The 25,254-nt window shown below is 38.7% G+C and overlaps 1 protein-coding gene across 3 annotated transcripts in view; it reads left to right on the forward strand.

Moving 5' to 3' along the window:
- The first annotated feature begins 612 nt into the window (after window positions 1–612).
- Window positions 613–25,254, forward strand: part of ESYT2 (extended synaptotagmin 2) — a 72,334-nt gene continuing 47,692 nt past the window's right edge. The window contains exons 1-3 of one of the 3 annotated variants that reach the window (XM_060782569.2): window positions 613–1,071; window positions 20,295–20,336; window positions 21,968–22,102. In XM_060782569.2, the coding sequence (XP_060638552.2) occupies window positions 715–1,071; window positions 20,295–20,336; window positions 21,968–22,102 (534 nt within the window). In that variant the 5' untranslated portion in view covers window positions 613–714. The remainder of the gene's footprint in view (window positions 1,072–20,294; window positions 20,337–21,967; window positions 22,103–25,254) is intronic. The other 2 variants (XM_060782571.2, XM_060782570.2) reach the window with 2 other exon arrangements.

A 25,254-nucleotide genomic window follows, 5' to 3' on the forward strand; every position in this document is an offset into this window, starting at 1 on the left:
TTTTATACCTTGAGTATTCAGTAAACAATTGTTGAATTTAATCTTGTTTTTAGAATTTTATTTTGGGGGGCATTAAAGTAATTTAGGACATATCGATGGTCACTGGGAAAATAGCCAGACACATTTAGTTTCTCATTAGATCTTCCTGGTGTGCCATCATACCTTGTGTTGTGAGACGTTTTGTTGCCAAATTTGGTGTGATTTCGTTCATTGGTTCTTTTGTTTTTAAGGAACTCATTACGCACAAAACATTTATATATATATATATATATATATATATATATATATATATATAGATTATTTACTTTGAACACCCCCCCCCCCCCCCCGCAGTTCCATAAGGAATGGTTCGGTCCTCCAGCTGCAAATACGCAGAAGGCGCGAACCATTTCTTAGAAGGGGGGATAATAATAAGTGTTATTTACTCTGCTCCCCCCCCCCCGTTCCATAAAGAATGGTTCGGTCCTCCAACTCCAAATACGCAGGAGGCGAACCATTTCTTAGAAAGGGGGGAGGGGGAATGAGACAAAGCGGAAGTGGCGGCGGAAGTAGTAGTAGAAGTTGTTGTTATTGTCGTCCCTCAGCAACTGTGAGGCGGGAGTGTCGGCGAGGGCGGGCGATGCGAGGCCCCGCCTCGGCCTTGCCCGTGTGCCCGCCCTCCGGAGACAGCGCCTCAGCTTCAGTCGTCGGGAGAGCAGCGGCCTCGGAGCCAGCATGAGCGGCGCGGGGGCCCAGGCGAGAGCGGGGCCCGGGCCCGGCGGGGACTCGGAGCCTCCTTCGCCGCCTCCTTCTCCCTCTTCTCCCCCTTCCTCCTCGCAGCCCATGATCAGCGTGGACTTGGCCGGCCTGGTGTCGCAGTTCGCGCGGAGCTTCGCGCTGGTCTTCCCGGTCTACGTCCTGGGCTACTTGGGGCTGAGCTTCAGCTGGGTCCTGCTCGCCTTGGTCGGCCTCTTCTGGGTCCAAAGGCACCGCGGGGGAAAGGCCTCCCGCCTGGGCCGGGCGCTGGCCTTCCTGCACGATGAGGAGCGCGCCGTCAGGCTCACCGTCGCCACCGGAGACCTCCCCGCCTGGGTGAGAGCCGGGTTCGGAAGCGCAGGCCGCGTGGCCATCTGTCAGGAGGGCTCGGATGGTGTCTCCCCGCGGGCGTGGCAGAAAGGGGTTGGACTGGATCCCGCCCCCTCCCCCAATATTTGGGTTTCTTCCAGTTCTGTGATTCGTTCGTCGCTACGAATGACTTGTAACTTTGGAGAAAACTATTCTGAAGACTCAGAGTTGTATCTACACCAAGCCTGGGCAAACTTGGGCCTTCCAGGTGTTTTGGACTTCCACTCCCATTATTCCGAACAGCCTCAGGCCCCTTCCTTTTCCCCCTCAGCCGCTTAAGCGGGTCTGAGGCTGCTAGGAATTGTGGGAGTTGATGTCCAAAACACCTGGAGGACCCAAGTTTGCCCATGCCTGCATTAGAGTATGAATCCACTATAAATCCGGTTGCTGCCTCCTGCAGAATTCTGGGGTTTGTAGTTTAGGGAAGAGCCTTTAACAGCCTCACTGAACTACAAACCCCAGAATTCTGCAGGAGGCAAAAACCAGATTTAAAGTGGATTCATTGTATGGTGTGATGAAGTCATAGAAGCAACTATGTTTGCAAAGTCTATTCTCCTTTCTGCAAGAGAGATCTCCCACAAACAGAAAAATGGTGTAAATTCGCTTTTCCCAATCCAGCATTCTCCAGATAGATTAGCAAAAGCATGAGCAAACTTTGGCCCTCCGGGATTTTTCGACTTGAGCTCCCACGATTCCTAACAGCCTACTACTGTCTTGTCGAAGGCTTTCATGGCTGGAATCACTGTGTTGTTGTGAGTTTTCCGGGCTGTATGGCCATGTTCCAGAAGCATTCTCTTCTGACGTTTCGCCCACAACTATGGCAGGCATCCTCAGCTGCAAGTCCAAAACTCCTGGATTGAGGGCCCAACTTGGTCCATGCCTGGTGTAAAATCAGTGCAAGTTGATGCCACTTTAGCTGCCACTGCTCAGTACTATGGAATCAAGGGAATTGTAGTTTCTTTCATCTGTAGCCAAACAGTACCAGTGCCCCACCAAACTGGAAAGGGGGCGGGACACCTACACTGTAGAATTAATGCAGTTTGACAGCACTTGTAACAGCCATGGCTGAATGCTATGAAATCCTGGGAGTTATACTTTGCTGAGGCCGCAGCACTCTTTGGAAGAGGAGGCTAAAGACTTGGGAAAACTACGGCTCCCATTATTACATAGCATTGAGCTTTATTTATTTTGTATCAAAAGCATCGCCTAAATAAGTATAAAACTGATAAAAATAGAAGGAGTGCAGGCGGCTAAATGTCTTTTGACCAAAAACGGGCAACAGCAATAATAATAGTAGTAATAATAATAGTAATAATAATAGTAATAATACACTTCATTTATAACACGCCACCATCTCCCCAAAGGGGACTCGGGGTGGCTAACATGAGGCCAAGCCCAAAATAATACAACATAATAAACACACAATAACAAAATACATCATAAGAAGATATAAAATAACAAAATCAACACTATAAAACAGCATGGTAAAACCAGACACAGAGGGCGGGCCAAATGTATGAGATAAAATGTCAAAAGGATAAAGCCCTGGGTGAGATAGGGATAAAAATGCATTGGTAGGAAAGGAGCCCAACAGGGAGGAACCATGGGATTTAGCCATTTTAGGGGTGGGAAGATGCTTTATTCTGAGGGCAGCTGTAAGCTAAGACAACCAGATGGATTGAGTGGTCAATCCCCAAAAGCACAACGGAAGAGCCAGGTTTTTAGGTCTTTCTTTTTAAAAAAGCAATGGTATTGTCAGTAGCCTCCAACAATTCTTCCTCTGTTCATGAGGCAGCGCATAGTGGACAAGATGTGGAGTTGTCTGTTCTGCTCCACAGTCACACAAGGTGTGGAATTCTTTTAGGTAGTGCCATTTTGCTAGGTTGTCTTTTGATCTGCCCACTCCACTTCTGAGTCTGTTCAGGGACTTCCAATTTGGCCATTCTTGGTTTGCCCCTGGAGGAATACCCTCGTGGGGGGCCATTCAGTTGGGATTTCCTGGTTTAGCTGCCCATTGAGCTAGACGCAGTGGTTCTCAACCTGTGGGTCCCTAGGTGTTTTGACCTCCAACTCCCAGAAACCCCAGCCAGTTTACCAGCTATTGTCGAAGGCTTTCATGGCCAGAATCACTGGGTTGTTGTAGGTTTTTTTGGGCTATATGGCCATGTTCTACAGGCATTATCTCCTGACGTTTTGCCTGCATCTATGACAATCATCCTCATGATGCACCCAACAACTTCCAGGATGTTATAGCACTGGCCCATTGCAGTTGAAGTGATGTCAAATGGCATTAATTCTACTGTGGAAATCACCCAAAATCTTGCTTTGGTTTTAGTGTTTCACTGACAAGTCAACTTCCTCCCCATTATGCCTGATTTTTGGATGCTTTTTTAAATGTTCAGGTTTTATGTTTATCAGCACTGTCAAATATTTGGTTTTTAATATGTACTTTTTAAAATGTTTCTGTTGTTATATTTTATACTGCTGTTAGCTTAGTCCCATAAGCGGGGAATGGTGGGGAATTGCCAAAATCAGTGGTTCTCAACCTTGGGTCCCCAGATGTTTTGGCCCTCAAGTCCCAGAAATCATAACAGCTGATAAACTGGCTGGGATTTCTGGGAGTTGTAGGCCAAAACATCTGGGGACCCACAGGTTGAGAACCACTGACCCTAAATAAAATGTCAGAAGTGAGTTCAACTCCCCAGCCAAGCAGGTCTGCAGTCAGCCTCTCATCCCCACCCTCCATGCTGGAAGAAACACATTTCTTGCTATCTTTCTTGGAATTGGAAACCTTGTTGCCTCTTTTGCAGGAAACCCTGTTTGGGCTGTGGTCATTAGAAGTAACTTCCAGTGTAGCCTGTAGGTGTGTCTGGGCTGTTTCACACTTTTTACTGGGGATGGTGGATGGATCTGTTTGCTGTAGTTAAAATATCTATGTAAACAACATGACAGTTGATTGAATAGAATTAGTTTCTACTGAAAACAGGCAGCTGTCTCAGGAGGTCTGACTGTACATTTGGATCTCAATCAATCAATTCCTTCTCCTATGCCTTATTTTTCTGGGTGTCACATTCCTAGCCTAAAAGAAGCTTATTAAACCCTCCAGTAGTAATTTCTTGATGAGTTACTGAAGGATGTTTCACAGAGTATAGCATTTACTTGGCATTGTGAAAACTACACCAGCAGCTTTCCTATTCTCTCTGTTTTCTACCACTGACGTTTACCTGTGAAGCCTCAGGACTTACCTGTTAAGATTTTGTCTTGCTATGAGTACATGTACCTTAGAGGTGTTGTCTCTCCATAATTTCTGGGGATAAATACTAGTGGTTCCTCACGGCAGTTGCTCATAGTTATAACTTCTTTAGACGGCATCTGTTGACTTTCAACTTGCCCACTGCCAATCTTATTTTATTAACTTTTCAGGTCTGCTTTTCATAAGTTATATAGTTGCTTATGGTTCTTATGAGAGTCCTGCTGGCTAAATGTTTAATCTTCTTTTATATTTTCATGACATGTAAAAAAGTAATTTGTGGGTGTGACTAGGAACGCTAATTTGCAAGGAAATCCACAACACTGCCAGTACTCATTGAAAGAAGAAAGTTTCAGTTTGCATTGTTAATATATCTTTAATATGACACACACATTTGTTTGGACAATCCCTGCTTAAATAAGGAGCATAACTTATCAGGACACATTTATCAAGGTAGTTGAGGAAGTTGCCACTATAAGACTTGGCTGGGAGAAGCTCTTGTGAGGATAAAGTGCAGATTTTTTTCTGATAGCTGCTTTGTGTTTTTGGAACACATGGAAAAGAATATGTGAAACTGGGCTGAAAATCGTTGCACTTAATACATTGTTCTTCACAAGTGGAAAAGATTTATCAGATCAGTGGGTTTTATATGTGTTGACTTACAGCAATTGAGTCAGTGGGTCTACTTTAGTTGGGAGCTAGTGATAAGATTTAGGCATATATGTTTACTATGCAGATCAATGAAAGAGCCTTTACAATAGTATAGAAACGTGAACATTTCTTAATATTCGAGAACTTATGTTAATCAAGAAATTGATTTAAATTAGAGTTCTTAAGGTTTAACTACAGATAGATTCTGTTAAAGTAGGGGCTAGTTGTAGAGTATTAAAAGGTAGAATTATGTTGAACTGCAGCATTCGTAGCATTTATTGCCCTCAAATGTAGCCACATACATCATGGTGGTTTTTTTGCAGTCTGGAAAAGGTATAAATGATTACAGGGTGACAAGAATGCTGAGGAAGCCAGACTCATTTTCGAAGAGTTGTTTGAGTTTGATTGCTCATCTTTCCTGTGAAGAATTGAAGAAGTGCTTCTCTCCTTTTCTGTGATGGCAGGGCTGATGTTTCCTGTTTTGGTATGTTGAGAATGTGAGCAGGGAAACTGCTGTAGTGCAGCATGGCAAACCAGGGAGTGGCAGATTAGTTATGTTGGCAATGAAGATGTATTCCCATTCCTTTCTCCCAGTTCACTGAGGGCAAATTGACTCACTGTGTAATTGACAATGATTATTTAAGAATATCATATAAAGATTAAAGAATTCAATTGTGGGGATCCAGATTCAGGTCTCCACTTGATCATGAATGCTACTGGGTGACCTTTGGCAAAGTTACTCTCTCAACTTAGCTATGTCACATAATGTTATTTGTGAGCATAAAATGAGGAAGGGAGCCAGGTATGTACACTCAATTAAGTTAACTGAAGGAAAAGCATGATGTGGCTATGATAATAATTGGCCTTAGTAAAATCATAAAGTAAACTGATTACATAGCATGATGATACAGCATTTTTCATGTGATGTCTTATTGACTTGGATGTTGTGGGGAAGAATGCACAGATAGGATGGTGCAGCAGCCGCAGAAGCTAGAACAAAAATTGGAAAGTGCTTTGAGGATTTGCAAGAACTTCTTGAAAACCCCTTCCTTGTATCAAAAATAGAGGGCAACATCCTAGCTCTACTGAAAGGTGTGAAGGATTTCCAAGATTCCTTTCCTTTTCTTCTAGAACATCTTTCCCTGAAGTCATTTTTAAGAACTTACATTGTAGCCAAAGGCAACATAAAATTACGAACAGGTGAGTAAGCTGTTTGGCAGATAATGTTTCATTCTTCCTCTGCTCCCAGCATATAAATGAGGTAAACTGACAGGCGGTTTCCTCCACTTTGACTTGCACAGAAATATAGTGGGCTGCTTGAGAACCAGAATTCCTGGCTCCTCCATTATGAGCTTTCTACAGGATAGTGACTTATTAGGATTTGATGAACTCCATTTATAAGGATATGATGCACTCCATTTATTATATAAAGCTCTCCACATTTGTGGTTTTGTGGGCTTAACTTTTGTGCATTTGATATTTTACAGATTTTGTTACTACAATCTCTCCAGAAATCGATAGGTCTTCCAGGGCAACTCTATGGTCAACTTCCAACAGAAGTTATCGATAGAGACACCCTAGAGGACCTAGAGATTCCTGGAGACGTTTTTCTACTTTCGCAGGGATCCTGCATCCCTAACCTCCATGGATGTGGAGGCCCTACTGCCTTCTATTTCCCCTATATCTTTTCCTTTCCACATTACATTTATTTCTTCAATATTTCTATGAATTCTGATTAAAAACACTTCTTTTCTGCTTCTGTGTATGCTAGGATTAAACAGAATGAGTTCAAAAATCACTTAATTCATAATTATTTTCTTGCAGACCTAAAAAGTGGGTCCATTAGTACGTTATCAGTATAGTAAATTATGGAAAAATGTCCATCAGTATATGGCATCATTATATGCCCGGTATATTTAAAAATAAGCCTTATTTGGATTGCATTTAATAGCTATTGCAATCTTAGGTGAATACATAGATAATGTGATTTTCCCCCTCTTATAAAACCATTGTTGCTACTCTTTTTCTCCACCTGCTGTAGCAAGTAGAAATGGATTTCTGATTCATAGTAAGAGAAAGCATCAGCCCATTAATTTTTATAATGATGCTATTGAGACACAATGCTGAATATTTTCTGAACACCATTCTTGTTCTGGTTGGACTGTAGACATGTTTTCTTTCTTGCAAGAGTATGGAAGAATCTCAAAAGTCAGAGATGTATCTTGTCAGCATTCCAAGATTCAAGAATCAGGCTAGTTGTTTTGCAAATTTCCATGCCTTTTCTGTGACAGATAGCTAAGGGTAATGCCTTTTACAGCATATGTTACTCCTTCTAATAGTATATCTAATGATTTCAACATTATGTCATTGCCAACATTTTTAGGAGTAGAAAAGAAGGGAGGCAAATCCACTCTGACCAATTCTTGCCATGTAAACCACACAATAGTTTCAGCTTATGGTTACCATAAATTAAAAGCAATTTTTAAGGCACACACGACAACAACAGAGTTTGATATTTTGTTGCTGTTAACATTCTTGGGAGTATAAAAAAGAAGAATGGAGTAGGAGAGAAAAGGAACGTGGTAGAACTATTAAAGCTAATTCTTCTTTGTTTTAGCCTGAACTTTCATGAATACATCCATTCTTTCAGAGGTAGTATAGAGTGGTATCAAAGTCTCAGGTTTTGAAGTATATCTATGTGGTTCTGGGATTGGGATACAACATAATAGGATCCAGAAAGACAATATTTCAAAGAATATGGAGGAATCTTAAAAGTCAAAGAGACTATCTCAATAAGTATTGCAAGAGTCATGAGACAGGCAAGATGATACAGATCTTTTCTATCTTTCCAGTGGTTAATGTTGATGTTTGAAAGCAATACATCTTTTTCTGTTTGACTAATGTAGAGTATAGAGAGGCATGTCACTTTAGAGGAAGATATTTGGAGGAGAAATGCTCTTCCTCCAAATGATATTGCTCCCAGAGTAGAAATGGGGTCAGAGTTTGTTGTAGGGTCTTGTCTCTGTATTACTATATATGTCATGATTCTTGTTGTAAGAGAGTAGTTGTTTAAGATTTGGAGGCTTTCTACAGGCTGCCTGCTAGAACTTGTGAGTGTACTGTGCTATTATCCAGAACTGGTTATAGCTCTTTGATGTTGCATTGAGTGCAGCATATAACTCTTTTCAGCCCTAGCTATCATAGCCAGGAGTGAGGACTGCTGTGAGTTGTCATCCAAGCAGCATCTGGAGCACCACATCTGAGTCCTCTGGAACTAAAATAAAACAATAGTGCTCTTTTGGCTTTGCATTTGAGGAGGAAATGTTTCCAGTTCTAATTTTATTACATGTCCTTTTCCCTCCCTTCAGTAGCAAAATTAGTTTAAATGTCAGTTGTGTTTCTTGAGCCTGGTAATAAACAGACCTTACAAAATACTTTCAAGGTTGTGCAGATTTGTTTGTGTGCTTCTCTTTAGGTGCTTTTTAAAATCCATGGTCTAGAACAGTGGTTCTCAACCTTTCTAACACCGGGGACCCTAAATATGGTTCCTCATGTTGTGGTGACACCCAACCATAAAATTATTTTTGTTGCTCCTTTATAACTGTAATTTTGCTACTGTTACAAATAGTAATATAAATATCTGATATGAAGGATGTGTTTTCATTGTTACAAATTCAACATAAATAAAGCATCATGATTAATCAGAAAAAATATGTTTGGGGAGTATGGAAAACAGATGATGGGATTTGCAGTACCTTCAACTGATTCAACTCTGACTTCCACAGACCACTGAGACCTCCACACAGAACTCCCATGTCAAATAAAAAATACTGGAGGGGTTTGGGAGGAATTGACAGTGATTTAGGGGAGATGTAGTTCACCTACATCTGGAGAGCATTGTGAACCCAAACAACTATGGATCTGGACCAAACGTGGCACGAATACTCAATATGCCCAAATTTGAACACTAGTGGAGTTTGGGGAAAATATACCCTGACATTTGGGAGTTGTAGTTGTTTGGATGTATAGTTCACCTGCCATCAAAGAGCATTCAGAACTTCACCAACAATTGAATTGAGCTAAACTTGGCATACAGGACTCCCATGACCAACAGAAAATACTGGAGACATTTGGGGAAAATAGACCCTGACAATTGGGAGTTGCAGTTGCTTGGAGATATAATTCCGCTATCATTAAAGAGCATTCTGAACTCCAACAATCATGGAATTGATCCAAACCTGGCATACAGAACTCCAATGACAAACATAAAATACTGGGAAAGTTTTGGGAAAATATACATACCTTGACATTAGGGAGTTGCTGTTGCTTGGTGCATTCTGGAGGAGTCTGGGCCCACATCCGACAGGGAGGCTCATGCCTCTGGCAGCCCGTAAGGCTGTGAGAGCCTGGTGTGCGAGGATCCACCATGCGGCCTGACCTTACATGGAGCCTCTTATCTGGCTCACATCCCTGCTGGCTGGCAAGTGGGGAGAGCCAGGTGAGGTAGGCTTTGCATGGTGAGGTAGGATTTGCATCACATGGAGGATGGCGAGAGCCCGAGGCAGGCTAGGTGGGTTTTGCGCGAGGCCAGGCCTCGTGCGAAGGAGCCCGCGCCCTTGGGGCAGGGCCAATGAAGGCAGCCTCGCGACCCCTCCCAAATGACCAGGTGACCCCCAGGTTGAGAACCGCTGGTCTAGAAGGATAGCCAAAGCTGTATCTACATTAATGCAATTTCAAACTGGTATTGAAGAAAGTGGTTTCACTATGCAAATGATTACATGGGAAATTCTAGAATGAGTTTGAGGCCTGGATGGTGATTACACAAACCACAGAGCACTGATGTATATTAAGGGATTTCTTTTGCTTGCTTTTGTGGGAGTTTGTTGTTTGATCCCTGACGTTGACGCTAAGAGCCGTCGCAAACTCTGTTCCTGCGGGAGGAAAATTGCTAGCATGTCCCTGACGTCACGAGACTCCGCCTCTCGCCCCACCCCTTTCTCCGCCCCTTTCTCTTTGCGAGCGTGGTTTTTCCTGTGCTAGGGCAGCATTGCCCGCATTTTCTCTCAGTTGGCAGAATTCAACTGAGAGAAAATGCGGGCAATGCTGCCCTAGCAAAGGAAAAACCACGCTCGCAAAGAGAAAGGGGCGGAGAAAGGGGCGGGGAGAGAGGCGCAGGCTCATGACGTCAGGGACTTGCTAGCAAGGTTTTCTCCAGCAGGAACCTAGTTTGCGACGGGCCTAACTTTGAATGCATTATGGTCGGTGTAGATGGGGCTCCAGTCACCACCTTTCTTGTACAGTTACTAGCTTGCAGTCTTATCCATTCCTACATAGGAGTCAATTCTATTTAACACAAGTGAACTCCTTGGTAAATGTACGTAGAACTGCATAGTTAGAATTTAATGTCCTAATCTTAAATAATTTGTATCCCTATCCAGTTTCAATAGGACTTGCACTATGATTATAAACATATACATTCAGAAGTAAAATGTATTTGCTGTAAGACTGGATTGCAAGAAAAACACTGGCCAAAACACAGTAGTTATGTCTGTGTAATTTAAACAAATACACATTTTCCCTTGCAGAACTTGTATGTTTATAAAAAAAACTTTGTGAGGAGGGCATTCCTCTATAATGAGTCAGTGTAATATTATGTTTTTCTACTGATTCTTAGTCCAGCTGTAAAATTCCCATCAGTAAAGTTACACTGTTCCTGAATACATTTTTGTAGAAGTTAGTTGCATTGTTTTAATGCAGTTAACTTGTGAGTTAAGTTATGAACATTTTTTTTGAGGAGGAAGTTTAATTGATGGGATTTTTGAATATAAATATAGTTGAGCTTGAAATGTGAAATAGTAAAAGTTCTGGACTAAGTCAGTTGAATAATATATAGTGAATTTATTACTAAAATGAGACTGCGGTTTGTCTTTGGCTGAAAATAACTGTCACATGATGAGTGTTACATTGTCATTTGACTGTCCTTATCATATAGCAGCATGGCTTAAGAGCAGCATTTCCACCAGTTCAAAGGCAAACCCTTTGAATGTTAAAATTACACAGTTGTAGTTATGTTTCCTAACATGATGTGGAACACATTTCAAGATATATTAGAGTTTGATTACATTAACTAATTCTTAGCATAACTCAGAAGATTCTCTTTTCATTACATCTATGTTCCTTCTATTATCTGTCAGTATGACTGTCCTTACTTGAGGATGACTGTTGTATAATTGTGATGCAGAATTAAGTGTTCCATTGCACCCTTTATATATTAACAGTACTATTTTAACCTGGCCCTCTAATAGTGTAGTGCTAAAAATATGTGGACCTATGCCTTAGCTGTTCTTGAGAACTAAATTCTTCAAGCATTAACAAAGCTCCATCAAATGAGATGGGATACATTAGGGACAGTGAAGTAATGATAAAGTTCATTAATATGGATATGCAGTTACTAGAAATGCTTGATTATTAATAAAAGTAACATAGTAATTAATAACCATTTTGTATTGTCAAAGGCTTTCATGGCCGGAATCACTGGGTTGTTGTATGTTTTTTCGGGCTATATGGGCATGTTCTAAAGGCATTTTCTCCTGACGTTTCGCCTGCATCTATGGCAATCATCCTTAGAGGTAGTGAGGTCTGTTGGAACTGCTTGCCATAGATGCAGGTGAAACGTCAGTAGAAAATGACTTTAGAACATCGCTGTATAGCCCGGAAAAAACCTACAGCAACCCAATAACCATTTTATGCTCTCCTTATACTCATGTAACAAAAAACAGCCTGAAAATGTGAGAGTAGCTTTGCCTATCCATATGATCTAATGTTTTTGTCATGCTATGCTAATCAGTTTTCCTATCTTCAAACTTTGTTACAGTTAAAAAATGCCGTAGTACCTTTGTGTCAGAAGGTAATATTTCACAGATTGGGTGTCCTTTATCTGGAAATCTGAAACGCACCTAAATCCAAAATTGCCACATGCATGGCTGCGACAGTAACACTTGTACTTTATGATAGTACAAAAACTTAAGTTTCATGCAGAAAATTCTATGTATATAACTTGAGTCCTATCTGTAAAATGCCTCATTATGTATATTCAAAAATTCAAAAACAAATATCTGAAATCCTAAGCACTTTTAGTCCTAAGAATTTTGGAAAAGAGACACTCAACCTATACAAGGTCTTTTAAGTAACTGTGTTAATTTTCTTTAATGGTGATAGTAGCAGGTAGCAAGTAAGGCTTCTTTCCTTCTCTAAAATCTGTGATGTTCACTCTCATGCATGATGTTATGTGCCAGAAGCTCCCAGAGTCTTCAAAAGCAGCTTTTGGTGTGGAACTTACCAGGTCAGGAAAAAGTGAAGTACTATCATATGACTGAAAATATTGTGAGGTTTTTGTTGTTAAGGCCAAATTGTACTTAAATGTCAGAAGACAGAACTGGATACCAGCTTGTGTCTGCATGCACTAACTTAGATTTATTTATTTATTTGGTAGTTCTTGCAATGCATTACAGTACCAAGTCACAGAACATTTCTTGTGTATGAACAATAATCAACATATTTCTTCAATTTGTAGTGGTGTTTATTGATATGTTTGATGGCAGGCTAAATGAACTGGGTCTGGCCATCTGTTCCTCAGACCTGGTATTCAATTGGAATTGATGTTGCGTTTTAATTATATGCTGGGAAGTGTTTTCACCTCCTGTTTTCATTATCTTCCAGACCTCTCATTTCCTCCTCTAATACCATTTTTACAATTAATTGTTCTATTGAGTGTCCTTCCCAGCTCCAGGGGTTTTATTGGTCATATGGTACAAATTGGAATTCCTCTGGAAAGTAAAAATAAAAATATTCAGAAATTATTCACTGTTGGAAAACTTTTACAAAATGTTCTATCAATATTACATGACAGCTGTAAAAAGAGCCAAAATCCAGCCACAATTGAAAAATGCCTGTTGCGAGGGGACCTTTTTTCATATTTGATGGTCCAGCAAGAAGGCAATTGTTTTGGATTGATGAGAACTGCAGCAAGAACTGTGTATGTGTAGACATGGAATTTAGAATAAATACCAAAAAGGGAAGAATGGATAGTAAAAGTAGCTGAAATAGTGGAAATGGACAGTTAGATGAGAAATCTTCAGGTAAAAGACCCTTCAATTTTCAAGAAAGAACTGGAACCCTTAAAAAGTTTCCTGAAAGAAAAGAACATTGCACTATGGGGTTTAATTGGTTGCATATCTTTAAGTTAGTTAATGTGATAATCATATTGAGACACATACAACTACACAAAACATCCTGTATTGCCAGTATTTTTAAAACAGTGGAGAAATTATATACTTTAACATCTGAATTGCTTGGGCTAAGTGTGTTCTGATCACTTTATTACTGTTATGAACTTGGAAATGTGCAATGTTGGTTTCTTATACCTTGGAAAGTAAAGATATGGCATTGGACTAACAGTATTTACTGTTTAGGCTGGAAATGTTAAGACCTGTATTTATATAGGCCTACATTTGGCATCATTCTGGTACCTATTAGTTCAACGAATATTTTCCCCTCCCCCACATCATAGTTATTCATGCCACACAATAATTAGCTCTGGAGGGTTTCCTTGGCCTCTGGAACAAGAGTTAAGTGCATGAGCTGCTTTGGAGAGAAGGGATTTTCCTTTTTGATTCTACCAATGGAAATAGTTCTGACAGTGGAAGTATTCAACTGGATTGTAGCCAAAATTTAGTGATTCTTAATGTATAATGTTAGCTCTTGTTTTCTTGATGTGACTGCAAGCATTGCCAAAACATGACGGGCTTATTTTTAAATAGAATGCATGACGTAAAAGTTAATACAGCTTTAAATTCGTATGCCATCATTGCACTTGTCTGCGAAAATTGGCGTAACAGCATGTAAACTCAATGACAGATTTTTGTGTGTTTTTGGCTTATGTAACCATTTCTTTAGGGGAAACGACTGCAGTGTTCCTGAGCCAAAAATAGACCTGGATGGTATACCCGAAGCCCCTTTTTACATCTTCTGCTATTTTCCCCTGTCTGTTTTCTAATAAGCATTGCATCTCCAGTCATACATAAAACTGCTTGTATACAATCATACAACCAAGGCCTGCAAGGAAAACCAGACAATTATGTAGTTGAATCTGCAGCCCTGACAAAGTCCTCAAAACATTCAGCATAATCTGTACAACACATCACCCTCCTGGAGATTAATCTGTCTTTGTAGCAAATCTGTATAACAATGAAAAAGATGCCTAACTGCAATTTGAATGTTAGGACTTTTTTTGGGGGGGGGGGGTACCCATATGGACTAAAAATAACAACTGTATGCAGTAATTAAAACTTTTTTGATTTTGTACAGTACTCTTAAAGCAACAATACTACGTACATAGGAGATTGTTTGATGCAGTATTGTATCATAACACTAAAGGTTGAGGGTTGAAGTTAGTGAATATATATTTGTTCTGGAACAATATAGTGAGGACATTGAGTATAATTCCTTGTGATTCTGAAGAGTGGAGACATTTTAATAGCTGCTGGTCCTTAAAACTGATTTGCATTGAAGCCTGTCACTCAGAATTAGAGCTTGGCAGAAATGTTGGTGGCTTGTCCAAGAATCTGTAAAGTAAGTTTTTAGGTACAGCTTGATCTGCTGTATTTTTCTCCATCTCTGCCATCTCAATATACAGTGGCATATTAAACTGGTGTCCCTTATATAAAATAATAAAACCAAGGTTCACTGGAGGAGTTAAGTGGGTATTTTAATCCATTGATAAAACCTCCTGGATACCGACAACTAATTGTACCTTAATTGAGAATTGGACCATGCTTCTCTTATCGGATAGCTTTCTTAAATGCACTCTTAGCAGAATACTCTTTTGAGTCTTCTGGCTAATCTTATAAAATCCTGTCTAGAAGTCCTTTTTGTCATGGACTTTAAAGCTGTTTATAAGCTCTTAATGCACAACTAAATGCCTGTTTTTTTCTGTGGTTTGACTGCAAGTTTATGGTAGGTTGTTGAATGTGGTTGCTATTAAGGCTAATTCTGACCATGAATAGAGAATCCCCTGTTGAAAATTAGCAAGAAGAGTAACCCCATGGCACAGCTACATGCAGTTATGGGACTTATAAATATTGAAATACATTGCTTGTTTTTTTAATGTGGTGTGAAAACCCTCTTCCAAGCATACTAAAATTAAAAAATAGTATTTTAAGAAGACCAATGATCTTAATGCAAACAAGGTCATACAGTTCCTGATTCTTACTAGCATATTGTGAATTTGGTACTTTTGAAACATTTCAGTGTAACAAGAATTGGTTTTTAGACAGTGTTAAACTTTTATCTGTCTTGTGAAATAGAACTGTAGATTTCAACAAATATGAATGTGTTGTCATGTTTGCTTTCGCTCTTTTGTAAATGTGTGCCATGTGTTGTTTCACAGAAGGATTTCCACAGTAGTAACAAAAATAGATAACATGACAGATTATAAGATTGTAATTTGGCAGTTCAAATTTAGATAGATGGCTGTGCATCTTCACAAATTCTTGCCATCATTCATAATGGTATTATGTTTTATATGAGAGTTTGTAGGAGGATTTTGGGCAAAATCAAATGCCATAGCTCATTGATAAAGCACATAAAAGAGCCGCATTTCAACTCCTGGGATCACCAAATAAAAGAACACCAGGAGATGGGGGTGGAAAAAATAGCCATCCCAGTTCACTGCTTTGGTCTGGTATTAGCCTCATATTCGTTGAAACCATGTGTTTTTCCAGAAGTTGTTACGACAGCAAGTTCACACATTTCTCACCATTGGCTCTACTGGTTACTTCTGCTGGGATTTTCAGTCCAACGACATCTGAAGGGTCATAAGATTCCATACCTGACCTAAATATTAGAGTCTCTTTTTATAAACACTTGGAGAGTCATCAACAATGCAAGCTCAGGAAGCATATGTTACAGCATGTAGAAGCTTCAGAAGATAATTCTCAATCAGAAAAGGTGTGGTATCCGGTTTCATTTTAGCAGTTCATGCTTTTTAATTTATGTTGTAACATTTTCAGAACAGAGTCCTGAAGTATTATCTGTTTTTAATCTCCTTTCCTGTTCTATATTGTTAAAAGGAAGGAAGTTAAAATTAAGATGTCTTGAAAATGTTATGCTGGTCCTGTGCTGACCTCATTGTTGAAGCATGGATAAATTGAAGTTTTTCTCAACTCTTTATTGTCATACGAAACATTTAAGAAAACACAGTCTATAGACATTTTACACATACTATCTAAACTATTGTTGCAGCCAAGTTCCATGTTGTTTCAGCTGCTAAACACATCCAGGTTATCTGTTTCTTTTTAATGACAGAAATAGATTTCAGATTTGATAGTTACATGCAAGGTCTTACCTCATTCTTAGATCAGAGGCATCAAGGTGTGCTTAAAGTTTTAAGTGGTAACAAAATATTTTCACAAACTTGCTTTCAGAACACCCCTTCTTTTTCTTTATATAAAAACCCGTTTTAATTGCTCCTGTTTCTTGTTATATCAGTACTCTATGTATGAATTTCAACTCATAAGCTTAAGTTTGGAATAAACCTTTTGTGAAATGTGGTTTAATGACTAAGTATTTTTCAAAGACCAAGCTCTCCATCTGCTTAGTAATAAAATATGTGCTGCCATTTCTGTGAAAACAATATGTTTCTACAGCTTTGGCTTCATAAAAATTACTTAAATAAATTTTGATTGAGCTAATTGCTGATTTGCAGTATAATGGGGTATATTTGTGAGCAAATTTAGCTATGCGTTCTGAAAAACAAATTGAGAATTTTATTAGACTGTGTAATAGGGTTTTTTTTTTTTTGCTAGCTCTTAAAGGTAATGACATACATGCCTACTACAGGGTTGCTGTGAGTTTTCCGTGCTGTATGGCCATGTTCCAAAAGCATTCTCTCCTGACGTTTTGTCCACATTGTATGGAGTCCCTGATAGCGAGTGGGTTAAACTGCTGAGTTTGTTGAGGTCACAGGTTTGAATCCGGAAAATGGTGTGAGCTTCTTCTGTCAACCCCAGCTTCTGCCAACCTAGCAGTTCAAAAACATGCAATGTGAGTAGATCAATAAGTACCGCTTTGGGAGGAAGGTAATGGCGCTCCATGCAGTCATGCCAGCCACATGACCTTTGATGCGTCAACAGACAGCACCGGCTCTTCGGCTTAGAAATGGAGATGAGCACCAACCCCCAGAGTCGGACATGATTGGACTTAATGTCAGGAGAAAACCTTTACCTTTACCTTTACTTGTATGGACAAACTGCGTAATAAATAAGACTTCTTCATGACTCTAAATTCTGAAGTGCAGCTGCTGGATATAAACTCATTTTCAGAATTTCTCTCCATATTTTGTTCCAGAAATCCTGCTTTTTCAGAAAACAAAGCCTTTTAAATTGCAACTGAAATACAACATTAAGTATGATGAAAGAACACAAGCCACTTTATTACCACAATTGCAGAAGATATATAGAGTGATTTTTTTCTCCAAATTTCACCATTTGACGTTGAAGTAGTGAACTCTGATGGGCCTCATGAAAGACTGGCAGAAGTGTCAATTCTAAAGTTGAGAGTCTTAAGTTGTGCTCTAGTTATAAAGTTCATATGGGAAAATATGTTCCATAAAGCATACTGGACTCAGATTGTATGCTTTCAAATAATTTTAGTGCCATGAAGCATGCCCCCAAATTGATAGGCAGAGTGTGCTTACCCACTCCCAGTAGTGGAAATAGCAAGTAATCATTTGTGATCTGTGTGTGCCTTTAGATCACATGTCAACTTATGGCATACTCCTGGATTTGTGAAAGGAATGCTTAGGAATGCTCAGAGGTAGTTTTGTTCCATCTTTTGAAATATATCATATATATGAAATATAGCATATATCTCTCATACAGGACTGATCCTGATTAAGTTCTATGATAGATGGGATCTGATGCCTTTAATATACAGGTTGCTAATAGCTTTTAGGGAAGGACTGTATATATTTGGATTTGGAAAAGAAAATCAAGAGAGTGAGGCATTAGTGGTCACATTTTAATAATCATTATTTTGTACTTGGGATAGGTGTGCACAGATAAAAAAAAATTAAAGCTAGATTTTGAAAATTTTGGAAACACTTTGACATATCACATAAGAGTATGCACGCTACAAATCATTTTCCGCTTCCTGCTGGTTACTAACATAAAATGTCAATTCACTCTTATCTTGAATTCTGATTTCCTTAGACAAAGCATGGCTTAGCTAGCACACATATTTTGTGACCCATAGTTAGGCATGGCAGGAGGTGGTTTCAAATGTGTAAATTCTACATATCTTCTGCACATTTATTCATTTCTTGGGGTGTCCTGTGAGCATGTAGAAGTCACTACGTTAAGTTTGGTGATTCTGTTTGGCTGACAGAATACTAGGCATTGTATTTGGTCCTCAGGGAATGTCAAATACAGTATGCTATACTGCATGGAGATAAATCAGTAATGTTCTTATTACCAATATCTGTGCATATTTATCATTATTTCCTTCGGCTCCTGCCTTTGCCAGCCCCATTATTGGTTTGTGGTTGAAATGGGGTTTCAAATTTAAATGAAAGGATGGTAAAACCCACATGTCTGAAGGAACGAGAAGGATACTGTGTGAAGTTCTGGCTGTGAATGAAGCTAAAGAATTTAAAGTGCAAGACAGTTATTTTAGTTGGCCTGTATTTAGAGGTTTTTAGATTGCTGTATCCTGAAATAGTACAAACCTCTGTTTTCTGTGTCAACTATTTTGAGGTCACCATGTTAGTTTATGGTTAAGGTCATGTGAGGTGATTAGAAGGTAGCTAAGAATAACTTAATTTGATTGTTGTCAGGAAATACTATAGAATATATACAGAAGGGCTCAAATTTTATATTTCAGAAGTCTTCAGATGTTTTTAAAAGAGGATCTCAGGCTATTCTACATACTTCTCAGTTATTTTCATGTTATTTAGATTCATGGTCACCACAGGATAGATTGTACTCTCTTTTTGGTGCAAGTGAAATAATTTTTTCAGACCAAAAAAGACACTTAAATTCTACAGAACATAAATGAATAACCCTGAAAAAGTTGTATGGAGACCTCACACTTTTATTACCATAGTTATCTGGCTGTGTCATACTTGAATGCCTGTTTGAACTCAGTATAAATAAAATATATTCTTGTACTTAGAAGCGTTCAGTATACATTATTGATAGTTCTTGTGTACTTCAACTCATTAAATATGACAAGTGTTTAAAAAAAATAGTCTTTTTAGTGTAGGTGTTCGAGATCTGAGACAAAGTAAAACTGAATATGTAAGCAGATTAGAAGTCTACTATAATGGTAACTGTGAATCCGTAGCCTCCTTTTTCCTCTTTTTCTTTGCGGCAATGAATTAGGACAATGTCCTAAACAAGTTGCCTTTGCATTAAGAACAAGTGTGCCAGCAATCTGATGGGGCTTCTCTATGTTCTGCAATGTATGCACTCTGTACATGTTGAGCATCTCACCTTTGCAACCAAAATCTGTAATTGTTCACATGGGTGACTGAGATATTGACAACCTTTGCTTTCTGAAGAATTAAATGTACAAAAACTAGGTTTCATGCACAAAATTATTTAAAATGATGCATAAAATTACCTTCACTCTATGTTTATAAGGTGTCTATGAAACAAATGAATTTTGTGTTTAACTTTGGGTCCTGTTTCCAAGATATCTTATGACATACATATACGCAAATGCACTTATTTCCAAAACTGGAAAAAAATCAAAACACTTCTGGTTCCAAGCATTTTGGATGACGGATACTCAACCTGTAATAACTTGGTGGAGGCATATGTTCCTAATCACATTTAGTTAGCCAACTTGATTAAGCATAACTAATCCAAGTAGCTAATGTTGATGACACAGCAGTGGTAGCAGAAGTGAAACAGCCAAGACACAGCAGGGTTGAGGGAGCGGGCAGATGAAACCATCACCAACAAGAGAGAAAGCTGCCCTGGCAGCTCCCAACCAGCGCCAGAACTCCCAATATTAGAGAAAAGGAAATATGTTCAAGTTACCCATGCTCTCCTAATTTAAGCCAGTAATAGCAAGAGTGGTCAGACTTCATTTTTTGTGGTCTTTACAATCACTATTTATTTATTTTTTTGCAACAGTTAGTCATCTTATGTTTACCAGTTTATGTTTCTGCATTATTGTGATTTCATCTTGAAGTATCTGTTCTCATTTTCATCTTTTTTCCCCTTAGGTCCATTTTCCAGACACAGAAAGAGCAGAATGGCTAAATAAGGTAAGCTATTACTCTTATTGCCTGAAAACGTTGGTAATAATAAAAAATATTATTCCTTGTCTTTTGGCCAGCTCTTAACATTCCCCACCATGGCACTCTTCGGGTGTTTTGGGTTGCCAGCATGGCAGTTAATTGAGGATGACGGGAGTTGCAGGTTAAAAATCTGGAAGGTTATAGTTTATAGAAACCTAAGTTACATACTTTCTGATCTTCCTTTCGAAAATTCAGAGCCTCTTGACTTGGGCTTGTAAAGTATATTGAATATAACTTGAAATTCTGTTTCTTTTGAAGTAAGTGGCAATTAGTTCTTACAGATTTTCAGGTACTAATAATACATGATAACTGATAGTTCTATAAGACTTCTATGATCGATTTCCTTCCAAAGCAACTAATTTCTTGGGGTGGGCTATTTTCCAAAACTAGTTTGTTGTCATCCATCATCCATGAGAAGAATGGTCTTAGTATGGTATAGAGTACAAACATTTGTTCTTTGCTCTGCAACAATTTATCCTGTTTGTTACTTTTGAAGATGAAGTCCTGTTTCCACATAGGCCAATGTAAGGCTGCATTCTTCTGTGGTCCAGTGAAAATGATACAGCCACTACCCTTTATGTTCTTGACTTATAGTTTGTGGATTGTGTGCTCCATTTTGTGCTCATTCACTGTAGTCTCCTCATATTTATTTTTTGCTTTGCAAAGTTTCATAGATGTGTAAACAGACTGTAGTTTCTTCCTGTACAGTTTGACATGAAGATTTTCCCTTTCAGTTCAGGGCTCACTTGCAGCCAACGTGGAGACATGTGTTACATCATTTGCAGCGTTTAGTAATAGTGCAAGGGAATGAATATGGGTATTATAATCTCTGCTCGCTCTCTCTGTGTGTTTATATACTTCCATTCAAGTGGTGAGCCTGTTAATTTCATAAGGTTTCCTAGGCAAGGAATTAGTCAGAGGTATTTATTTTAGTTATTTCTTCTAAAATATAGCCTAAAATATAGCCTGGTATTTGTTGGTGGGGTCTCATTCAAGACTCTGCTTAGCATCCAGGATCTGGTGCCTCTAAAGTAGTGTTTCTCAAACTCTGTTCCTCCAGGTGTTTTGGACTTCATCTCCTACAATTCCTAACAGTTGGTAAGCTGTCTGGGATTTCTGAGAGCTGAAGTCCAAAACACAAGGGGAAGCAAAGTTTGAGAAAGACTTCTCTAAAGTATTTAGTCCACACTCTGCTAGTCGGCTATTAAAAGGTTTCAGATTGGATTTGGTTGCTAATTTGCAATGAGCTGTTATTGTGTCAGTCACACACATTTGCAGGAAGTCTTATTTCCTTAAGCATGCTGTATTTTTAACTTGTATACAATCTCTTTGATAAAGGACATGTCTGAAAATATACTGGAAATCAAAATAATAAAATACAAGTACAGATTTTTAAAATTGAACTTAATTGAAAAACATATGTTGAAAAGATACATATAAAGCCTTATGAATGAGCTATAGGAATAACCTTTAAAAGGCTGCCGGGATCACTGATTGTATGAGGGGTAAATTGCATATAACATTATCATTTTTATGAAATACTTCTATTCATATGATTGTAACTGAAAACCCTAAAATACCTTTTTTCTTCTTCTCAGACTGTAAAACACATGTGGCCTTTCATTTGCCAATTTATTGAAAAACTTTTCCGGGAAACCATAGAACCAGCAGTGAGAGGAGCGAACAATCACCTGAGTACTTTCAGCTTCACAAAAATTGATATCGGGCACCAGGTAGGAGTTGTGAGTTTTTTTTCTTTTTACTGTGTGTGATGTGTACACTTTGTGGCTGTGTGAAAGTGGACAATATTTTCTCAAAATACTGTTTTTTTAGCATTATCTGTGAGATATCTGAAAATACCTTGCCGTTGGGAAAGGGAGAATTTCTTGATGATAACTATCTATGTTAAAGCGAAGAAATGTTTTGATTTCAAAATTATTTTGGTACATTGCCACCACTTGTAAAAATTCATAATGGTTTGGGAGGATCGGTAATAAACATTCAGACTAAATATTTACAGGAATCTTCTCATTTTGATAGTCTGCAGCAGTGGTTTGATATGTTTCAGTATCTTGGTGTGCTTTTGTCATCTGGTGGACATGAGATAAGCCTCCCAAAAGGATGGTAAAACATCAAAACACCCGAGCATCCCCGGGGCAACATGCTTGCAGATGACCAATTCTTTCACACCAGAAGTGACTTGCAGTTTTTCAAGTCGCTCCTGACATGAAAAAAAAAATCTGGTGATACTGTGTATTTTATAGTACTACTTTTTGGATGAGATCTTTTCTATCTTAGTGGAGATCAGGTGCTTGATTGCTGTTGCTATGGTGATGGAACAACAGGAGAGGAAGGATTGGAATGTGCAAAACAACTCATGTTGAAAGATTATTTAAAGTTGTAAAAATGCTTCCTGCTTAAGTAAATATCAGACAAATGGACACAGGTCTAACATTTGAGGCACCAAAATGTGTGTTGACTAATGATTCTATTCTTCTTTGGAAAAACTTGCTCAGTATATAAATACATAGTAATAAAGCACCATTGCTCAGGGCAGATATAGTTTGATTGCTCAGTTCTGTGGTTGATTCAGTGGCCAGAAGCATTGGATAACTCACCCTTCAATATTAGTTCTTGTCTAATAGTGACAGACAACTGTGAATTAAGCATTTGGACAAAAATAATTCTGATAAAGTTTTGACACCACTTATAAGCATTTGCTAATGTGAATTCTGTCAGAGGGAACATACTTTTTGTCTATGTCTTTTAAAATAAATTCAACTATAGCTTGGGGCAAGGAGAGACTTGATGGAGCACTTGAGTCATACTGTGTGCCTATTATTTCGATTTCTAAAAATTGCAGGCAGTATTCATATACATTTAGGGCAATGTGAATGGCATTGTATCCGCTTGCCTTTTAATTATTTAAAATCCGTCGGTTTAAACCATTTAGATCTCATGATTTAGCCAAAAATGTTTCCAATGTGGCTCACAAGATGGATGCCCTCAGGTGTACAGTCTAAATTTAAGATAGCATACACAAGGAAAAGGATTTGGGGAGTGCAGGAGAGTTAAATGGAAAAGCGTTTTCCTTGCCCTTCTATTTGTCTTAGATCAGTGGTTCCCAACCTGTGATCCATGGATCACCAGTAGTCCGCAAGAACTAAAATATGGTCTGAAGTCTCACCATAACTACACCATTGAAACGAGAGTGACTGGTCTCACAAAACCCTCTTATAGTGCCATATGTTAAATATGGTTTTCGTGGGTGAGCAGATGGTGGCTACTGGATGGCGTATGTTCTGTATCAGAAACTCAAACTTATGTGGTCTATCCAATGCAATTTTCTGAATCAGCACCCCAAATAAACAAACCAAATCTAAAGTTGACCAAAAACGGTTTCGTAACCCTTTTGGTACTGTCACAAAAAATTAATATGCAGATTTGATAAATGTGGATTTAATATATGTGTGGGTATGAATGAACTGTATAGAAGATGAATGAATGGATGGAGCTAATAAGTTTGAAAACACCAGTAAAATATTAAGGCCTGCAATGACTAACTGCCTTCCTGTGGAATTATAATTAAAAGTTGCTGATGAGAACTGAAAAGTAAACTCTGATAAGAACTGTGACAATGGTTCTTTTAAGTTAAGGAAATGTTTACAACATTCCTTATGTTAAGTAGGAAGCCAACACAAGGCTAACACCAATCAAGAAGAATCAACATCTGGTCAGGAGGTGAAGACTCAAGATAATTTCAAACAGAACAATTATTTACTACATCAGCAGAATATGCCTATAAAAGATTCAATCTAATAATTCTCAAATTGTGTCAGACCTGAGGAATCCGTTTCACCCACCATGCTCTGCTCCATTGGAAAGGAGAGAGATGGTGTATGGAGAGTGGAAGATTTGCATGGGAGCAGTGTGGTCACTTTGGCCTTCTTTCTTTTAGGGAAGAGGAAGAAGTGTGCTTTTGGAGTCTTAGATTTTGTGCAAGGAGTCAGGTTCTGCTGTATGAAAAACAGAAATCTGGTCCTTGGCATTGCGCATAGGGATATGATGCATTTTGGCATTTGAAGTTTTGGAACTGTGTTGGCAGGCTGCAGGGAAGCAGGGTCTGGCCTAAGAGATGTTCTTCTCCAGGAGAAAGCAGAGGAAATGGTGATGTATGCATGAGGATGAATACAGGTACATGTGTGTGAATGGTGATTGAAAATGTAACCCCCCCCCCTTTTGTTGGTTTGTAGTCCAGTGTAACAGTTGTTTGTGAATCCAGTGTAATTGCATAGAATCTGTATGTCAATGTCATTCTTCGTGTAAAAGTGTGAAAGTTCTGATATACTCTCTCACACTGGAAATTGCAATAAAAAGAACCTGTGCTTTAAAGTTATTGAAAAGTTATTCATGACAGTTCTAATTTGGAGAGTGGTGTCTAGTCAAGGTGGTCCCTAGTAAAAAATGATTGGGAACCACTGCCTTAGATGGTATAATTACCTTTGTACTTGCTGTTCCAGCTGCTGGTTTTAAAACTTTATGTGGTGGTATATTGGCTATGAGTAATTTCTTTGGGCTAGATATTTCTGTGTTAAATAAACTTTGTGTATATGTGAAATGCCAAAGATGTCATAGTCTTTCAAAACACTTCTTAAAATGTTTCTTGATTAACAAACAGATTACAGCTGTTTTAGCAATTTATGGTATGTTTGTTTTGATAATCTTATCAGCCATATTGGGCAAGGGAGCTCAGGGTTATGTTCTCGTACAGAAAATCCACACCCCTCCATTTTTCATTTCTTTTTCCAGTGCTTCAGCTTATTTATTTTTTAAAACCTTAGTGATCTAATTTGCAATCAAAATAGTATATTTTCACACTATAAAG

This window comes from Anolis sagrei, chromosome 6 (assembly GCF_037176765.1).
Source record: "Anolis sagrei isolate rAnoSag1 chromosome 6, rAnoSag1.mat, whole genome shotgun sequence".
NCBI lineage: Eukaryota > Metazoa > Chordata > Lepidosauria > Squamata > Dactyloidae > Anolis > Anolis sagrei.